The following is a 20,088-nucleotide window of genomic DNA, read 5'->3' on the forward strand; positions in this document are numbered from 1 at the left end:
GGAACATTGAGTAGGGGTAAATTGTAGTGTGACATAAGACATATTCAATGAGTAGGGGTAAATTGCAAAGTGACATAAGACATATTCAATGAAAGAGATACTTGAATGGATAAAATACAAATGAAATATACTTGTCGATTTCACTATGAAACATGTCTATTTTTTTATTTTTTAAATTTTCTTCACATGAAATTATTTACAAGTGATTAGAGAACACAAAAATTGATGTGAGGTATTTGTCTAGAAGAACTTGGAATTGAAATAAAAAAATAATAATGATAATAAGAGGAAGTGAAGAAAAATGCTCCAACCATCGCATTGTTCAATGTGTACCAAACCAAAAAACAGTGTACACCCTTTATTTCACTTCCTTTTCCTTTATTCAATATAAACTTAACAAATATAAACTTAAAACTACCATAATTAAATACTCCTAACTAACCTAAAACTAATCTTACATTTACACTTCATCTACAAAAAGAGTGTCCATAACTGTCACTACTTTTTTGTACAGCTCTATCGAAGAGGTCTTTGCTTTACACCTTTCCTGCAGAGATGCATAATTCCGATCTATTTCGGCCATTTCCTTTTGGAGTTCCCTCCGTCGGTTATCCATTTCAGCCATTTGTCGCTTCATGGTAACCAACTCGGCCTCGCTAGATCGGGCAGCTCGTTCTGCTTTCTTGCATCTCTGCAGAAAAACACTCATCTTTTCACTAACCTCTCCGATAGGCTGTGGCACCAACACCTCAGGATCCGCCGGTGTCGCTGGCAGCGGTGGTAGTCGCGTCACCAACGGCGACAATATCACCAACTCCGGAGAAGGACTCCTCGGAATTTCCACTGCTGCTGGTGCTGCTGCTGGTGTGGAGGCCCTCTTACGAGAGGTCGAAAAACTACCTGCATAAGGATTAGTCCTATTGCAAGTAGCTCGGTACTTTGAAATAGGACCAACCTTTGCTGCAGGTCGTTGGCAAACCTTCTTCACAGCCCTGACTTCCTCCTCCTCCTCGAATAAGTCAGGGCTAGAAGATCTGCACCTAACTCGCGAACGCGAAGTGGTTGGCTGGTCAACCGTCACCGCTCTCGAAGATGCTGCCTCCTCCTGGTCAGCGGACACCGGCAGAATAGACGCCACAGCATTATTCACCTCCTGTGTATTGGTTGCCATTCTGAAAAAGAAGAAATAATACAAAGTTAGTTGATATAAAAAATAACATTCCTAATTTACTTACTCAAATATCAAGTTGGTCGTTGGAACGTACTGCCTTGTTGTGGAGTGGACTGCTCTCGATGAGATGACTTCTCGAACTGAATGTTGTGGAGTGCTCTCCGGAGGGTATCGACTTCGATGCGTGAGCGGTGGGAAAATGGTGGGAGCGCACATGCGCGATGAGGGTAGGGGTGTACATGCGCAAATGTTGGGAGTCGGGGGGGCGGGGCTTCGGGGAGGGGAGGGGCGGGGCTTCGGAAAGGGGGCGGGGCTTCGGAAAGGGGCGGGGTATCCGAAAAGTTGGTGGCGACGGGGGGGGGGGGGGGGGGGGGGCGTGGCCCTAACGGGCCCCGCCCACTGCCTGGGCTCCGCCCAGGTGGGTGGGGCCTCCGGCCCCAGGTAGGCGGGACATCTGGAGAGACATCTACGCCCTCTTCGCGCGCGCGTTCGTAACATAATATGCAACCGAACACCTAACCTAACGTATTAACGTATTAACGTAACCTAACCTAGTACGCTAACCTACCGCTATGCAACCGAACACCTAACCTATCGTATGTATTAACGTAACCTAACCTAGTACGCTAACCTACCGCTATGCAACCGAACACCTAACCTAACCTAACCTAACCTAACCTAACCTAACCTAACCTAACCTAACCTACAGTAACTATTAACCTAACCTAACGAGGGAATACTAACCTAACACCTAACCTAACGTAAGTATGCAGCTAACCTAACGTAGCTATTAACCTAACCTAACGAGGGAATACATTCACCATGTTGGTTCCATTAATACATCATCAGTTGGTTTTGGTTTTGGTTGTATTATTCTATGATTTGGATTAATGTTCAGTCCTGGATATCCCAGTCCACCTGATGATGATGGCCTGACTTTATAGTTTCTCTCCAAAACTTCTTTATGGTTTTTCTCCAATACTTCAACTCTCTGTTCCAGTACATCATACTTTTTCATTGTAGTCCCTGTTATGTTTGACATAGCATCAAATTTTTTATTTGTAGACGCTGTTATGTCAGACATTTTTATGTCTACATCACTTGTAAGTTTGTCAAATTTACGAGTGAAAGTTATCCGAGCCTCTGCAATTTTATCGTTAAATGCTTGCCGGGCGTCCCGAGCAATATTGCCTATTGTGGATTGTATTGCAGCTTGTAGGGCTAGAAGTATAACTTCCTTTGCTCCATTAATTTCCCCCTCAAGATATGATACAGTTACACAATCACTCTTGTCAATTGGTTCACTTGTATTTTTCAATATTTTCCTTTGCATGTCATAATGACCATCTTTTGTTAATTTAAAACCATTCCCAGGAGGACCTCGAATGACATTACCACCCCATTTTCTTTTTCTACCAAACTTATCGATTGTTTTAGACATTGTGCACTCTACGATGATTCTCTTCAAACTGATATTTCTGTCATTTACATTATACTATATATTGCAGTAATTGATTAGGGAAATAGAAATAATACAAATAAAATTTTAATCATTTTATATTCATTACAGTAATACATATACATACATACATAATACATTAATATCACATTACTTCTATCATATATTATTAATTATAAATGGCTACATAAATATCAATATTGAATTTTCCGGTTTTGAAGATATTGAATGATATTTCAATCATTGATCTCGGCAGATAATAAATTAATCAATTGATCCAATGGAGTCTCCTGAGATTGTGATTGTTGAATAATATTACTTATCCAACGAATGTTCTCATTTGGATCGTTTTCATAAAATTCAATATCATTATGACCCCAAGGAAGAGTGTGGGTAGTATTCGGAATGATAAATCGTTTATCATCGTGATATGATAATGCAACTTTATTTTTTAATTCAGTATACATATCATGTAACACGCTTCTAAATGAATTCATCTTTCTGAATATCATACCACCTTGTTCGACGATTTTTTGATAATCTTCGCATGTCAATTCATTCTTTATTACAGATCGTTTAACCCCTTTGGCTTTCTTAAATTCACCATCAACAGATTTCACATAATATGCTTTAGCACCTGTACCATAAAAACTCATGATTGGATCATTTGGAAATTCATCTTTGAAGTTACCCAAGACTGAACTTGTTACTGGAATATTGAATTGGTTAACTATACTGTAATTGGATGTATCAAATCTACTTATGTTAGTTTTTATGAATTCATAAAAATTTTCTGTGTTTACTTTAAGAATGAGCGAGTCGGTATCTGTGTAAAGTAAAGAGACATTTTCATCAAAGTGTTGTTTGATGCATCCATAGAAAAAGTCATACATGACTGTTTTAGATAATTCTAATATGGAAAATCCCAAATATAATGGTTTATCGTAATGAACCTTCACTCTACCCAATTGAATGGCAACGAAATTATCAGTGAAAATTGAACAATTTTTGAAATTTGGTTTGGCTATGAGAGTGCTGGCACCTATATTTTTCTTTATATTTTCCCAATGTGTAACGAGTCTAACATCAATTCGATTATCTACATTCTCCATTGTCTTTCCATACACCGCATTATTCATTAGTTTATAGAAATCTTTAACAGATTTGTTGTTAGACCTATTACGCATTTCAGTATTAAGATCTATATAGGGTTTCATCCAGCATGATTGTTTGAATTTCAATACTCTATGTGTATTCATTACAATCAATCCATTTTTGACAGCTTGCTGTAGATTCCTATAATGAACAATATATTTTCTTTTATCATTCAAATTTGGAATTAATTTGGGAATTTTCGATTGTGTACGAGGTGGTATTATTTTTTCGACTAAAAATGGAAGGTCAGAATGTTTATCATGCAACTCTTGTGGATAATGAATGTCCACTTCAAATACATACCCATACGGACTATCAGTACTCACATCCATCACATCGAGATTAAGAATTTCATTTGGTGTCAACCATGTAAATTCACTTGTTGGTAGAGGTTGTGACATACTGTGACCGTATAGATTTGTTGCATCTAAATATGTAATGAATGTGGAAGGTTCGTTGGGATTATAATTGGGTAAAAATCTATTATTTGCTATATGTTTCCTCTCGCTACATTGACTAATTCCACCTCGTATACCTTTTTGAAAAAAGTGAATCATATCAATGTCAGTTAGTAATTCCAATTCAACATTAGTGAACTTCAACATGGCATCCCATGATAATCCAGGTGCAGTGTAATATTGTGCCGGATCTAAGTTATATATCTCTAAACTTGTGGTGCGGAAGTTTTCAAAAATATCACATAGTAGCAATACATCCGACTTCAAATACAAATCAGAGTATTCCCCCAAATTCTGACACTCGAATAAATTCCAAACTTTTCTAGCCCTATCATAATCAGTTTCCGATATATGTTCACAATTGAGTGTGTCATAAAACTGATTTTTTGTCGGAAGTAATGGATAATTCAATTTGTCAATGTCATCAACAAAACTATATGGAAATACACCTTTCTGTCTCATCAAATTGAATTTCTCAATTTGTGGGAAATGTTTGTGCATCTCCAAACATTGATCGGAGGTCAAGTTTGCACCCAACTTCTCCAACGAATTAGTCATAAATTTATAACTATCGATAAATCTCATTTTGAGATAATTCTTCCTAACCACACCATCTTTATCGGTATAGCTGTGTGTAAAGAGATGCTTCGTGAAAGATATATATTTCTCTTTAGTTTGCGGGATAACATCAACTTTCTCTTTATTCCTATACAATTCTTTTATGAATAAATGACAATCATAACCACTTAAATTATGAAAAATGATAGGTATGAAGTTTGGTATTTTGAAATTTAAATTACATTTCGAGTGAGCGGCATGTGATCTTTTCTTTCCTGTGACATGACAATGATCTCTTACTTTGACGTCACCATCAGTAAATGCTTTATTACATATACCACAAGTTCTGGCTGCAACAAACTGTTCTTCTTCTTCGACAGTTTGTGTATCCATTGGTTTAGGGTTTCTGAGATGATTTTCATGTATCTCTTTCAAATCATCTTCAATGCTACTCACAAATTTCTGAGCTGCATCTACACCCCTATATGTAACAAATTTTGTCAAATCATCATTATATGAACACTTTATCAAATAAGCAAATGAATATGGGGCATGTTTGAATGTTTTAATCGTGTATGAACTTCCAGGATTTGGCTCATTCACATGAATCGGTTTAAGCACTGATTCAAAATCAGCATACACTACAAATGGCACCCTCATTTGCCTCTCAAAGTTTTCAAACATTAGTTTATTTTCCGCAACCATTCTACCATATTTATTGATCTTTAAATTAGTAGTTGGTGTTGTGGTACTAATGTGATTACAATCATACATATTATGACGTAAAAGCAATCTCTCATCAGAAAAATATATCAAACATCCGTCACAAAAATATTTTTTCTGTCTATGAGCTGATAGTTGATTAGAAACTAATCTTGAAAGATCTTTGATCCAACAATAGTGACCATTACCGGAGTCATCAGTTATAAACAACAAATTGACATGTCTCCGGAGTCTTCTCTGTGAGTATCGCAATGGACCAATCACTTCATACTTCATTTTACCCTTCTCAAATGTACTCTCTAAACCGTAAACATTAATTGAAATATCATTCCTATCTTCGAATATTTCGATACTCTTATTATTAACTTTAACCGGAAAATCCATACCTGTGACATCTAAAACAGTGGAAAAATGTGGATATGACGTAAGTTCGGACACTCGACTATCTGCAGGATATAATGCTGATGTTATAGCCCAAGCAAAACAATATTGATCTTCATTACGAACATTCACAACAGCTTTCTTCCATTGAATACATTGAGGCAGCTTCACATATGAACGTCCTTCCAGTGGACTGTATTTATTAATGTTGACCTCGAGAAACAATATTTTTTCACAAGTCCAACCTGAATTATAAAAAAAAAAATATTACTATTCAATCTTATTGAAATTTTTAAAAAATAAATACCTGAGTCACGATCCTGGAACTCAGTCGTTTGTGCCACAATTACATCACGGAATCCATCAAAAACAGCATTCAAATCTGAAGATTGGTCCACTATTTTATTTTGGGAATTAAATGACTTCGTGTCCCTCGAATCATCAGTCTGAAGAATATAATTCCCAAAAACTTCCATATTCACCTTGATGCTTTTATGGATCCTGATGGCTGATTCCAGTAATTCAATGACCTTCTGCCTAATCTTATTGAAAAATGAAATGTAGTCACTGGTTACAATCGAACTCTCCACCCTGTATGTAGCAATGCGGCAATTGAATGCATTCGTTATAATTTGAACACCGTCAGACAATTGAACACATGCATTATTTTTATGACTCATGGTTCTTCGGTGAGAATTCACTTGGCTCATAGGAATTGTCACATTACAACAATTGCACGTATACATAGGTGTTGCATTATCCACTCTCACCCGTTTCACTGCAGGCCCTCCTTGGCAACTCTGGAGCTGATGCCGACGAAGATTATCACTACGAGTGAAAGATTTACCACAGTCACAGGAATACATTTTATATAATAGTTCTCACTAACTCACTTGATGTAAACTGACATAGCCAACACTCGTACGCTTCTTAAATACACTCTGATAGGACCCGTCAAGACGTCATAGCCAACCCCACTTCTCAACTACATGCGCCAAGATTACCTCCCAACTGAATGCGATAACAGATGTCGATATACGAGCAAGCAGTGGTCGTTGCGGTCTCGGAGAGGGTAGACGCTAGGCAAACAGTCCTCGGCTGCCGTTGTGTCACCATCGATAGCGGGGCTAGAGCGAACCTTCATCGCTTCAGGAGAGGTGAGGGCAGACCGATGAATACGCATTACTCTGCCACACGTCGTGGAGTGAACATGTCGCTCTCTAGCCGTTGAACGGTTATTGCTGTGACGTCACTCCACTACTAACTTGGTGCCCTAACACCGATGGAGCATTTATTACTTGGAGGATCTTCGAAGTATGCAGACGTATGTTTGTACATAGACAAACAAGCACATGATGAAACCCTGTACCGTGCATTCTCCTACACACACACATAAACACACAAAATCTCATATGAAAAAAAAATCTGAACGATCCATGCACCAGACACTTCAAGGTCACAATGCCTTGACTTCACTGCACAACAAAAAAACTTCACCAAACAACAACCAATAAAAAAAGCAATTAATACGTCATAGTGGTGGGGGGAGGCCGAGAATCAGCTGTAAACAACTACTGTCCCGCTTCCCCTCGGCAACCAAATAGTGAGCTCAACTGGTGTCGCTGAATTTGTAGTGGTCCATTTCAGTTCATCCTTGAAAATGAAAAACTGTTTGATACAGTTAGTCAATATCCTCATCAAGTCGAAATAAGGAAAGTATGTTCCTCGGTTTGTTCATTTCATACAATGCGACTTTCTAATATGAGTGTTTATTCACTCAAAGGTCAATTGAAAGTATATCGACTTATATTCGTACTTCAACCTCTAGTGATCTTTTTCTCAAGTGTTTTCTTCAAAAGTTCCAGGGGCAGTGATTTCTTTTTTAATAATGTTATGTTTTGATAACCTTCACATTGAAAATTGTCAGTATAACCTATGTGAAACTCTGAATTATTATCACAATTTTTAATTTCATAAAATTTATTAAATGAAGTGCAGTTTCATCAGACATAGTCATATATCTGGTTTTGACCCATTATGGAAACTTCATCATTGCAAAAATGAAAACATTCTGATTTTCATAAATCTGCGAATACAAAGATCCAGATTCAACTGTTTCCTATCTGATTCAATTGCTACATTCGATATATTTATAAAAAATAGAATAGTTCCTGTAACTTGATATTAACATTTCCAAAATCAAGTTTTTGAATGTTCTTCATTCAAAACTCGACCATACTTTTTGAAGAGATTCATCGAAAACTATACGAGAATTATACGATTTCCAACATTACTTTTTTGTTTATTATACTGTTATTCATGTTTTTTCACTGGTCGAATAGAATATTGTTTTATGGAAAATGTTTTTTTCAACTGAAAATATTTGTTTGATGATTTTTTGGCTCACTAATTGTAATGCACTGTTTGGAATCTTTTGTATAGTAATGAATATTACTAGAGTTTAGACCCATCACCAAACCATTATTTCATTATTTTCAACACCTCGATACATCTTTCAATCACCAAGTGATTGATCATTTTCAAGAGGAAGAATAAACTTTAATCAGTTTGAAGCTTACTTAAAACTTTAAACAATCTTTCTCTTGAAGATGCTCACTTGGTGATTGAAACACGTATGTAAGTGTTAAAAATAACTTCTTTATATGCCCGTTATTTTTCTGAAAGTGAACAGAACGGAATTCATGAAATGTTTCGTAGTTATCATCATCAAAAATTCACTTCAGGCTGATTAACTAATTTTCACCAAACCAATTCGACGCTGGAAGCACAAAAATTGTTAGAAAATGAGGTTATAAATTTTAATATCTTCAATATTTGATATTCCTTAATTTAGAGAACATCTGAATATTTCCACGGGAATAATTCTCATTGCCTGAAGAGGAGAACAAAAAAGTGGAGGTAAAATAGATGTACATTTTCCTCCACAATTGAGAAGCATGGAAGAGCAGAACATTTTCTTAAAATAAAGTTCAATAATTATTGACTGCAAACTCATATTTTATCTGACTGTCAACAGAGACTTCCATTTGATTTCAATTCCAGAACGAAAGTTTCAATAAATCATAGCATTGAACTAAAACTTTTGTTGAATTTCGTTTTTGAATTCAGAGCATTCGTGGTCCATTTATAGAAATCAATTTAAATATCTGATTTTACGTGACGTTTCAGAAATCAGTTTTCGAAATCAGTTTTCGAAATCAGTTTTTGGTATGGTTTTCCTTTGCAGTCTGCTCAGTGTTTTTATTGATAGCGATCAATTATTACATTGTTGGCCATACCATAAATGCATATGCTGTTATAGGTTTGATGAAAATGGTGTAGAACCAATACATTATATCGACTTTCTGTCACCATGGGTTTTTCGGCAGAATAATCATCAATATGTAGATTGTTTACAAATCGTCGAATATCTTTCAGAATTTTGGTAAAAATACGTGCACACATTAAATATACAGGTGTTTTGAAGTTATGTTTTACATAAGAGTTAATTACCTTTCTTATTTCTTTTGAGATAGTTTTATGTACAATACTAATAGTTTCTTTAGAGAAGCCCTGGATAAAACACACACACAGGCAATTATGCCTAGGTATGTTTTACTCAAAGAGCAAATCTAACCCCATTTTGTATAAAAAAAATGTAATATTTTTTTTGTACATGCAATATTTGAATAAACTTGAAATTCGAAACTTGTCTATATAAGATCCAGTATTTATGAACAACGTATCTTCAGGGTAAGTGATGATTTATTCGATGATAAGTGATACTAGACAGTGAATAACAGAGAGTTCATTACCGACCCCTGTGGAACATCATGTGAGACAATTTGGAAATCTAACTGTAAATCTTTGACACAAAGAAATGTGATGAAGTTGATAACGTAAACATTCTTCGAGTAAGAGTTGCAAATGAAATAATTTTACTCGGTTAAAGAACGAACAACTGCACTTCTGATATCAGTTGACGTAATAAATATTCGACTCCGTAGTCTGGGAAATCGAGTCAACTCACTAAAATTTTTTCAAAGGATCGAATTTTATTTTCTCATACCAGTATGTAGGTACCCCAAATATAATTTGTGAATAAGAGGCGTGGTGGAATTCACTCCTTTTCCAAAAAAAATTATGCTGATTACGAATCAGATGACTGATTTAATATATTTGAGTTTTTCGATTTTGATAAAGTAGTGATAATTCAGAAAAAAACCCGATAAAAATCAGAATTTTTGAACTCAGTTCAAGCTCAAATAAACGAAGGAATGACTGGATGTTCCATAAAAAATATTTTTGAAAGCTTTTTTAGTCACCCTGTATATTATAAATTATGACAAGACACTTTCACGTAACCTAGTGCTTCAATTTTTTTTGCTAAAAGCAGAAAAAGGTTGATAATGATTAAAATCTTTCGGTTTAAGTGGAGAATCATGTACACAGGTTATTCTATATTCGATGGTCTATTATGTGTACCCATTGGTCCCTCTCAAGGCCAATGATCAGCCAAAAGGGTAGGGGAGCTGGTCTCCAAACCTGAACGAAATGAAGATGGATTTCGGCTCGATGGTCTATTAGACGTATCTAGAGAACAACAAATAGATGAGAGTTTCAAATTTTGGTTACCGATGTAGATGACAATGATCTATCGTTTGAAACTATTTTCATCACCGCATTGTTGCCACATCTGCATCAAATTGAAAAATCAAATTACTTTTGTGAATCATGTTCTATACCTATCTCTCACTGTTTTGTTTTTGTCGTAACATGGTATGTTCAATATTAAATATCGCATGAATTAACTGATACACTGAACTCAAATTCTGGCAACATTGATATAAGGTATGGTGGTTGTTATTTTAGAAACAAATTCAAATGTTATTTTTTGGAGAGTGTCTGAAAAATACGTCTCAATTTGTGTGTATAATAAACCACCATACCTATTTTTTTCAAAAGGAACACCCTTTATATTAAAGAATTTTCGAATTCAGCCAACCAATGTGAACAACTTTGATCAATTACGTCCTATACCTATCTCTGACCGTTTATGAGATATGAATTCTCCTCTAATTTTTTTGCTTCTATACAATTATTACATTTCAAATACAAAATTCGATGAAAAATGAATTATTGAACACATCGAATAATCAATAATAACTCTATATTAGTTCAGAAAGGTTTAATGGAATACATGAATGAAATTTCATAGTGGATGTATGACAAACATTACTATTTCAACAAAAGAACGAAAAAAAATCCTACACTTAAAAACAAGAGATAATATTATAAAACTAGCTTCGCAATTATTTTACATCAGATAGTGACATGACAAAAATTCAGTAGCTCAGGTGCTTGAAATGCTGACCATTCACTTGTAAACATTGATGGAATGATGTTATTACGTGAGTGCGGATTTCCGACTGGTCGATTTCCTCGAAGGTACATCTGACCCGATATTTCAGTTCCTGTTTCGTATCGATAGGTGTTATATATACCTTTTCTTTGATTTTTCCCCAGAGGTAAAAGTCTAGGGTAGTCAGATTCAGTGATCGAGGCGGCCAAATCCAAGGACTCGAACGTTATATCCACCGATCTTTGAACATATCGGTTAGTTCTCCATTTACTTCACGTGTGCAATGTCCAGGAACTTCATCCAACTGATACCAAAAATTCTGAGAAAAGTTCAGGGGCAAATTGTCCAGAAAATCACTTACAGTCGATATCATTGTACAAACGGAATCTCGTTTTTATAATGAAATGGGGATTTTCTGAAGCCCAGAAGTGATTTTTTCGACAATTTAATTTCCTCACGTGAAAATTGTGATTCATCAGTCTATATAAATTCATTTTAAAGTTTAGATCTTCGTTTGTCCACGAGTACCCTTTCACAAAATTCTACCCATTTTGGTGGATCATTTCTATGCAAAGCTTGCAGCCTAATGATTTTATAATCGTGCATATTATGTTTTTATAAAATTCTCCATATAGGAGTTCTAGTTCGAGATATTCCCAAATAAACCGCAGCACTAGATACTGATGCATGAGGATAAGTTTAAAAATATCCTATAAAACTTTGAAAATGTGTGTATTACCCACTTGATTTTTAATTTTACTGCAAATGTTATGCTTGCATAGGAGCAATTTTTTAAAAAATAGTTCATATTTCAGAAACGGTCAGAGATAGGTATAGGACATATTCCATCAAAGTTGTTCAGATTGGTTGACTGAATTCGAAAGTTGAATGATATAAAGGGTGATCCATTTGAAAAAAAATAGCTATAATCGTTTTTCAAAGAAACAAATTGAAACGTATTTCTCAGACTCTCTGTATATCAATGTTGCCTGAATTTGAGTTTGGTGTATTAGTTAATTCGTGCAATATTTATTATCAAAAATAACATGTTTTCGCAAAAAAAATATTACAAAATAATTAATATTTTAAAAACGGTGAGAGATAGATACACAACATGGTTCACAAAAGTAATTTGGATTTCGTTGCAGAATTCATAAATGATATAATATATAGGGTGTTTCACTAGAAATTTTCAAGTTGATATCTGTTACATGTAGATGTGGCAAACAATCGAATATGGAATACTCTGTATATACCTGAAATCGCTAGTTCAAAACTCCTTTGAAATTTTGCCTTTATAATCGATGAAAGAAGCTCCTCAGCTAAAACATTCCGATAGATAACATTTATCCAAACTATACGTGAGAAATTATATCTTCATACAAGCACTTTTGTAGGAATCTATAGCTTCAAAAGTAGTCCGACTCTGCCACAATACCATCACTCCTAGAACCAAGTGTTCATCAACAGTTTTATAGGGGTACCATAGTAGTTGAAATACATTGAAATGCTGGCTATGGATACAAAATTATTTCATAAAACGACGCCATTTTAAAATGATATTAATCCGGGATACTGACAGTTGAGTTTTCGACCAGAAAGGTGATAAGCCGATAGAGTGAATTTTTGTATAATCAATTTTTTTTTCTGAAAACATTAATAAATAGTGGCGCGCTCAAATTTTGCTGATAATAGGCTATATATTTGTCAATCAAATTCCATTCGCAGTAAAAATATCGATCTTTGAAGCACAAACAATGTCTAACAATTTTATAAGTACCGAAGTGAAATGGCTCCAAACTAACTATTTGTTAGTTTTAGTTGGTGACTCATCTATTATATTTTTCTAGTGTCTAATACGGATTTACTTCTTGCCTCTTTGAAAAACATTTTTAACACTTTGTCATTTCATTGTTAGCGTTTTACGCTGCATTATATTTCATAACGCTCACTTGCAAGTACTAAGAAGTCATACAAAATTACTTTTCAAGAGTATTAGAAAAATTTCAAAGCAACTGCCGAAATGTTTATAAAACTGTTTTGTAGTGTTTGTAAAAGTTCTCGCAGAATAGAAATGAAGACTATAATGTTTTATAAAACGTTGCCAATTTCCTACTTGTAGCTGTTTCATAAACACATTGAAACCTTGATACAAAAAAAAGGGATGAGGGAATCTTTCAAAGAAAGGAAGGAAGTAATCAATTTGAAAATAAGCACCTCTATACATGGATGTGTAGATCATGCAAAAAAGTAACTTTTAGACACAAACTGAAAGAAAGTCCTCCTGAAACAGCTACTTTCATATAAACATTGAATTACACGAAAGAAAAAAATTATTTCGAAACAAATACTTCTATATGAATACTGAATTATACAGAAGATACTTTTCTCTACTCAGTTTGTATTTCAAACATTCGTTGTGGAATAAAAATCAGAAATAATTCACATGAGTTCTACTTTGAATGAATGGTAATAAATTGCACTTACAATGTAACACTGTCACCCCCACTGGTATACACCGATGTTTCGCCTTAAGACACTTGCCCCAAGGCTCTTCAGTACCAAATTGGATAACATTATAGAAAATACACATCCCTTTTTTTTAGTATCAAGATGGAGTAGTAGAAAGCAAAAAACTTTCTTCCACAAAATCACTTCTAAAAATATAAACCCCTCAATTCACATTAAAAACATTTCTAGGATAAATATAGTTTGATAATTTATTTATCCGAAACGGTTCCGCAACTAATATAATATATGCAATTGCTAATTGAGTCATTATCAACTGAAACATGTCATCGATTTGGAATTGGATGTTGAAATCAAATGAATCAAATTACTGTTAATTTCACAACGAGTTCACTTTATTGTACTATCAGAGGTTTTTTGTAGCACTGATTATGGGTATAATATCGATTATATTATATTTTTTATATAGCGTCATTTGAATTATTGTAATGTGTACCTGATCATCGAGATTATCAGACTAATACCAAGCAAAAATCAATGCTCAGGTATAATATCATTTGAATCTGTCAGTTATCTCGGAAAAGATAAGAGCTACAAGGTCGCTAAAATTGGACAGACATTTTCTATTTTGAAACAAAAACAATTTTTTTGATATCGAGAGAATCATTAGTTGTTTTCGAAGTATTCGTCAAAAACAAGAATGGTCGAATTTCGTATTGTTTCTTTCAATTCGTCAATATTGCCAAAAGTTGAGCCGAATACCTTGTCTTTGATGGAGCTCCTCAATTAAAAGTCAAGAAAAGTAAGGTAGTGGCCATTCAGTGAGATCATTATATCCTTTCCATCGTCTTGGCATAGTTGTTTTGAGAAAATCTCTGCAAATAGTTATGCGATGTGGCAGAACTATATCATGTTGGAGTTACCGATATTTTCTCAAAATATTCAAATCTCCTGCCAACTCAAATAGAGTCTCCGACAAAAATTCCAAAGATAATTATCCGTCAAAAATGTTTCAAAAAAGCATTAACTCCAAATCTCCCTTGAAAATGTTCTATGTAGGAAGGAATTTACTTGTCGCCAATGCTGATGAATTTTCCATTTACCACAAAAAACGATGAAAATATTAGAGGACCGTATTTAATGATGAATGGAGTCCAACAATTCTAGTTTTTGGCGAATATTTCGTAAACAATCACTGATATTCTTGATCTGAAAAGAAATTATTTCTGTTGGGCAAAATAAAAAACTTTTGTTCGATCCAACCGACCTTGTGGGTCTTACCGACTCCGAGATAGCAATGGTGGGGTAAGCTGAAACAAACAATATATACAGGGTGTAACTGAATAAGTGTTAAACATTTAGGGAGGTGATTCCTCATCGAAAACAAGATAGGATCTTTCATATCAAGAAACTTCATTGGAGCAACCCTTGTTAAGATACAACCCCTTGAAGGGGGTACATACAATTTGTATAACAATTTATTTCACAAGCACTGAAGAAGTTACAATATTGAAATTAACCTGACGTTTTGTACTACCGCAAAGACACTTAGCCAGTGATCCATTAGGTTTACCCCATGGTTGTAAGGGGTCGAAAAAGCAACCCTAAAATTTATTTCCAATGTAACTTTTTGTCTTATTATTTGTTTACCATTTAAAATTTTATTTCCGATAGCCTGTTTCATTCTAAACAAAAAATGTCTCTTGGATTTTTTGCCCAAAATAAACCAGTTCGCGGCAAAGTTATTTTACGAACAACTACAGAGATACATAGTCATAAATGCGAACTGGATTTATTGTTATTTTGTAGTTAGTACCTACATTAAACGATCAAAAGGTAATGAACAAAACTAATTTATTGATAACAAAACACACAACATGTAGAATTCATAGTAAATGTTCAATATGTCTACTTTCAGACATTACGCATGCGTCTAGACGTCGGCGCATTGAGCCACGTATTCGCTCAAATATTCCTGGAGTCTCTCTGATTACCCTGCAGGCATCGATGATGCGGTTTCTTAAGTCCTCCACATCGCGAACAGGAGTACGATAAACCAAATGCTGCAAATGGCCCCAAATAGGGAAATCAAGAGGATTGAGATCTGGGGATCGAGCGGGCCAGTTCTCTGGTCCTCCTCGACCTATCCACTGATTTGCATATGTTTCAGTTGAATGCTGACGTGCTACTCGACAGAAATGGGCAGGAGCCCCATCATGTATAAAAAACATAACCCTTCTGACGCCCAAAGGAACTTCCTCCAGCAGTACTGGAGGCACTTCTCTTAAAAATTGAACGTATGCCCCACCATTTAATCGAGGAGGTAGAAAATGAGGCCCAGTTATATCATCCCCAATAACTTCGAGCCACACGTTAAGAGAAAACTGTTCTAGATGGTTAGTTTCGACAATAGTGTGAGGATTTTCAACAGTCTATATGTGGTAATTATGAAAATTAATAAACTTGTCCCGAGAAAAACTACATTCGTCTGTGAATTCTATCTCCTTCAGAAAGTCACAATTTCTTCTAATCATTTCCAGCATCCAATTGCAAAATTCAAGACGGTTCGGAAAGTCTCGCGGTAACAGTGCCTGTACTCGTTGCAGATGGTAAGGGTATAAGAGTTGTTCCTTTAAAATTCGAAATACCGTTGTTATATGATCAACATTTAGCTGGAAAGCAATCTTTCTAGTACTGGTAGTAGGTTGTTCTTTAATCAAATTAAGTACTGCTTCCTCAAGCTGTGATGTTCGTACTTCTCGATGGCGATCACAATCCTGCATTCTTTCGTCGAATGAATCATATTCTCGTAATCGTTGATGATGTCGAGCAGATATTCTATGTGAAGGATGCTGCCGTTGAGGATACATTTCAGCATATCTTCTAGAAGCTTCTAACCCATTCCCCTGCGACAGACCGTAAACGTAATGCATATCAGCCATTTCCTCATTTGTGTATACCATTTCAATAACAAGTGAATTAATAAAGTCACAAATTAAGAACAGAACAACAACACACAATTGGTATTAATTCAATTTCGAAAATTCACAAACTGACAGCGTCATACCAATTTAATTGTCACTATCGCTAATAGTGACCTACTAGATAGATTAGTTTTGTATTTTCGCATTTATGACGATGTATCTCTGTATTTGTTTCTAAAATAATTTTTTGTTGCGAACTGGTTTATTTTGGGCAAAAAACCTAAGAGAAATTTTTTGTTAAGAATGAAACAGGCTATCGAAAATACATGTTTAAGTGTTGAACAAATGATAAGACAAAAAGTTACATTGGAAATAAATTTTAGAGGTTGTGTTTTCCACCCCTTACAATCATGGGGTAAACCAAATAAATTTCAGGCCAAGTGTCTTTTTGGTAGTACAAAACGTCAGGTTAATTTCAATATTGTATGTAACTTTTTCAGTGCTTGTGAAAAAAATTGTTATACAAATTTTATGTACCCCTTTCAAGGGGCTGTATCTTAACAAGGTATGCTCCGATGAAATTTCTTTATATGAAAGATCCTATCTTTTTTCGATTAGGAATCATCTCCTTAAATGTTTCACACTTATTTGGTTACATCCTGTATATAATGATGTTTCATATTGCCGTGTTATGTATATTTATGAATTTTGCTGCCATTTGATGTAATTAAGAATTTCATTTCACCTATAATACAAATTTTGTTCAAAATTGGAACGGCAATTTTCTGAATATTTCAACGTGGCAATCATCTGTGTTAGTAGAATAATTTTCTCAGTATCTTCACTGAAACGGTTCCAAGCGTGTGATCTGAATAGGCACGAATATAGCTTTCTCGAAAGGATTCGCAATATAGAACATTTGAATAAAATAAAAATAACATTTTTCCGCTCGAACTCAAGAAAGTTCAACCATCTAAGGAACAACTTAATATAAAGCGGACCGTTAATATTCTCCTGGAACACACCACGGAAAATAAAATAGCAGACAGCTATAAAATTCAGAATGCAGACCATACAAAACCAAGACGCATTATTGTAATGTATTCTGGTCGGTAGGAACGTGTATTCAATGCGAGCATACGTGACGTTGAGAAATTGCATGGCAGATTTTTCGGAGACACCATTAACATCCTACAAGAAAAATTACCTATTTTTTCATTGGAAACGATAAATTCTGGTTTTGATATACGGGTATGAGTATAGGTGATGAACGAGAATGACGCTTTCGATCGATGCGAGAAAAAGTTTTGAGCAACCGAAAATAGATTAGTGATGGAGAGAGACGTGGATGAAATATTGCAGAAAGCAAAATATATAGGGTGTTTTGGAACAAGATGATATGAGAGGTCGATGGAGAATCGAATGATCACGCTGACCGAGAAATTAAGAAAATATTCATTTTTCTCAAAAAATATTTATTCATTGACCAATTTCTATTGTGTTTCCTTCGACGTAGTATATAATACACTTGTACTAGCGATTTTTACAATCTTCGAAGCAGTTCTAATATGCACATTTTGGTATGTCTTTGAGCTTTCTCAACTATTCGGTTTCATTTTCCATATCGTCGCAAAACCCTATCCTTCCATGGGTCTTTGTTTGTTCATAGCAGTCGTTTGTTTGATTTTAGGATTACAGTTTTTGCACATCGTTCTTCCACTAACTCTATGTCCTTGAGCAATCGTTAGTAAAGATGATGATCTTTCAGGTCCTTTTGCCACAGTACCATATTTTTTTAGGTGAGTGTTTACGATTTCTCACCCAAACTGCAGTTGAGTGACGGTATTTCCAGACTTCTTGTATAAAAACCAGGCATTTTGCCTGGTTTGTTATGCGTCCTATGTTGTCCTATGCGTCCTATGTTTTCGTCCATCAAATCAGTTTCACCCATTGCTGCATTATATTTCCCTATCAGATTTGGTCGTAGAACTGATATGATTTTTTTCTCTTTTTGGGAATATCTCTTCACATGAAAGAGTTGCTCAACTCCATGGCATATGAATGCGACAGTAACAATATTATCATATGTCCACCTTGCAAATAGAATACCAGTGGTTCGGTCAATTACGGAGTGATGTTCCCCGCGCAATGAAGATTTTTGGAGAGTTTTTTTCATAGGAAGAGGAATAAAAAAAAAAACGATTTCTTCTTATTGAATTCATTATCGAAGAATTTCCCATATCGGACTGAGAATCCCATCAATATAGTTTACCAGGTTTTTCATTATAGCCACTCAAAATGAGTATTGCTATAGCATATTTGAGTTCTTGGATGGTTATTGTGAGGTCCGGACAATTTTTGAAACCAGCATCTTTTGTTGACTCCACTAGCAAGAACTCTAACAGATCATTAGTAAAAAATAACTCAAATAATTCCACTGGGGAAAGTTTACTATACTTCGAATAATCAGGTTCAGGAAAATACCTAACAACGTTTTCAAAGTCACCCTGGATACATTCCTGTTTGATTTTATCCTTAGTTACAGACTTATTGGTACCACGTACATTGTCTTGAAACGTTTCATCGACACACGGCTCATTCGACTGATCAATTCTATCATTATTACTCAGCAAAATTTCAGCACCAGCTAGTAATTGTCTAGGAGGTAAATGGTTCAAATCACCCTGAGCATCCTCATCTCCTCGTCAGTTAGGACGTTGACATCTGGAGGCTCAGTATATATTGCATCCACATCTAAGTCATCATCGTATGCCATTTCGAAAGCTTCTTTTAGCGTAAACTCTCTCCTGAAAACAAGACGTAGATGAGTAATAAATTCTGAAAAATAACCAATATTTACTAAATACAATACGATTTTGTAAAAATATCTTATTAATCAACAATTAGTTCAAGTGTTCACTATATTCGAACCTGCTGGCGAATTCTAAAACACAGTCATTGAAAGTCCTAGCGTTACTTATATCTAACACACAACTTTTAGTTAAATTTTACCAAAAATCAAAAGTGTTTTCGAAATTCTAACGTAACCGTTTCCTCGCAAATTTATTGCATACTCCACTTCAAAAATGTATTACTTTTAACCAATATATTTTTTTAAATTATGATATTTACACGAAAGTTGGTTCTATTTTCTATTCACGTTCTAATCATCCGTTTTTTGTCTACTCTCAGAACACTCGAACAACGGTAAACGTTGTTTGCAGTTAGTAGCATGGTGTTTTCTTGTGAGGTAGACACCGCCATCTAACCGTCCAAAAACTTAAGAACAGTAGACTTCATCATTCATCTTGACGTCTGTTACTTATTTGTAACGCAGGGATTTTAAGGGTTAAGGTGCTGTTAGAGCAGTGCCTGTGTGAAAGTAGCGATTTACATTGAATCACTGGAGATTGAATATATTTGGAAAA

The 20,088-nt window shown here is 35.0% G+C and overlaps 1 protein-coding gene across 1 annotated transcript; it reads right to left on the reverse strand.

Moving 5' to 3' along the window:
* Window positions 1–320: 320 nt before the first annotated feature.
* Window positions 321–7,476, reverse strand: LOC141486701 (uncharacterized). Its single transcript, XM_074185175.1, has 2 exons — window positions 1,236–7,476; window positions 321–1,172 (listed from the first exon to the last, which is right to left on the reverse strand). Exons 1-2 carry the CDS (start codon window positions 1,667–1,669, stop codon window positions 461–463), a joined length of 1,146 nt encoding a protein of 381 aa, XP_074041276.1. The 5' UTR covers window positions 1,670–7,476; the 3' UTR covers window positions 321–460.
* Between the last annotated feature and the right edge of the window lie 12,612 nt (window positions 7,477–20,088).

The sequence above is a fragment of the Leptinotarsa decemlineata genome, unplaced genomic scaffold (assembly GCF_025532065.1).
Source record: "Leptinotarsa decemlineata unplaced genomic scaffold, Ldec_3_MD MMD2_tig00026363_RagTag_RagTag, whole genome shotgun sequence".
Lineage (NCBI taxonomy): Eukaryota > Metazoa > Arthropoda > Insecta > Coleoptera > Chrysomelidae > Leptinotarsa > Leptinotarsa decemlineata.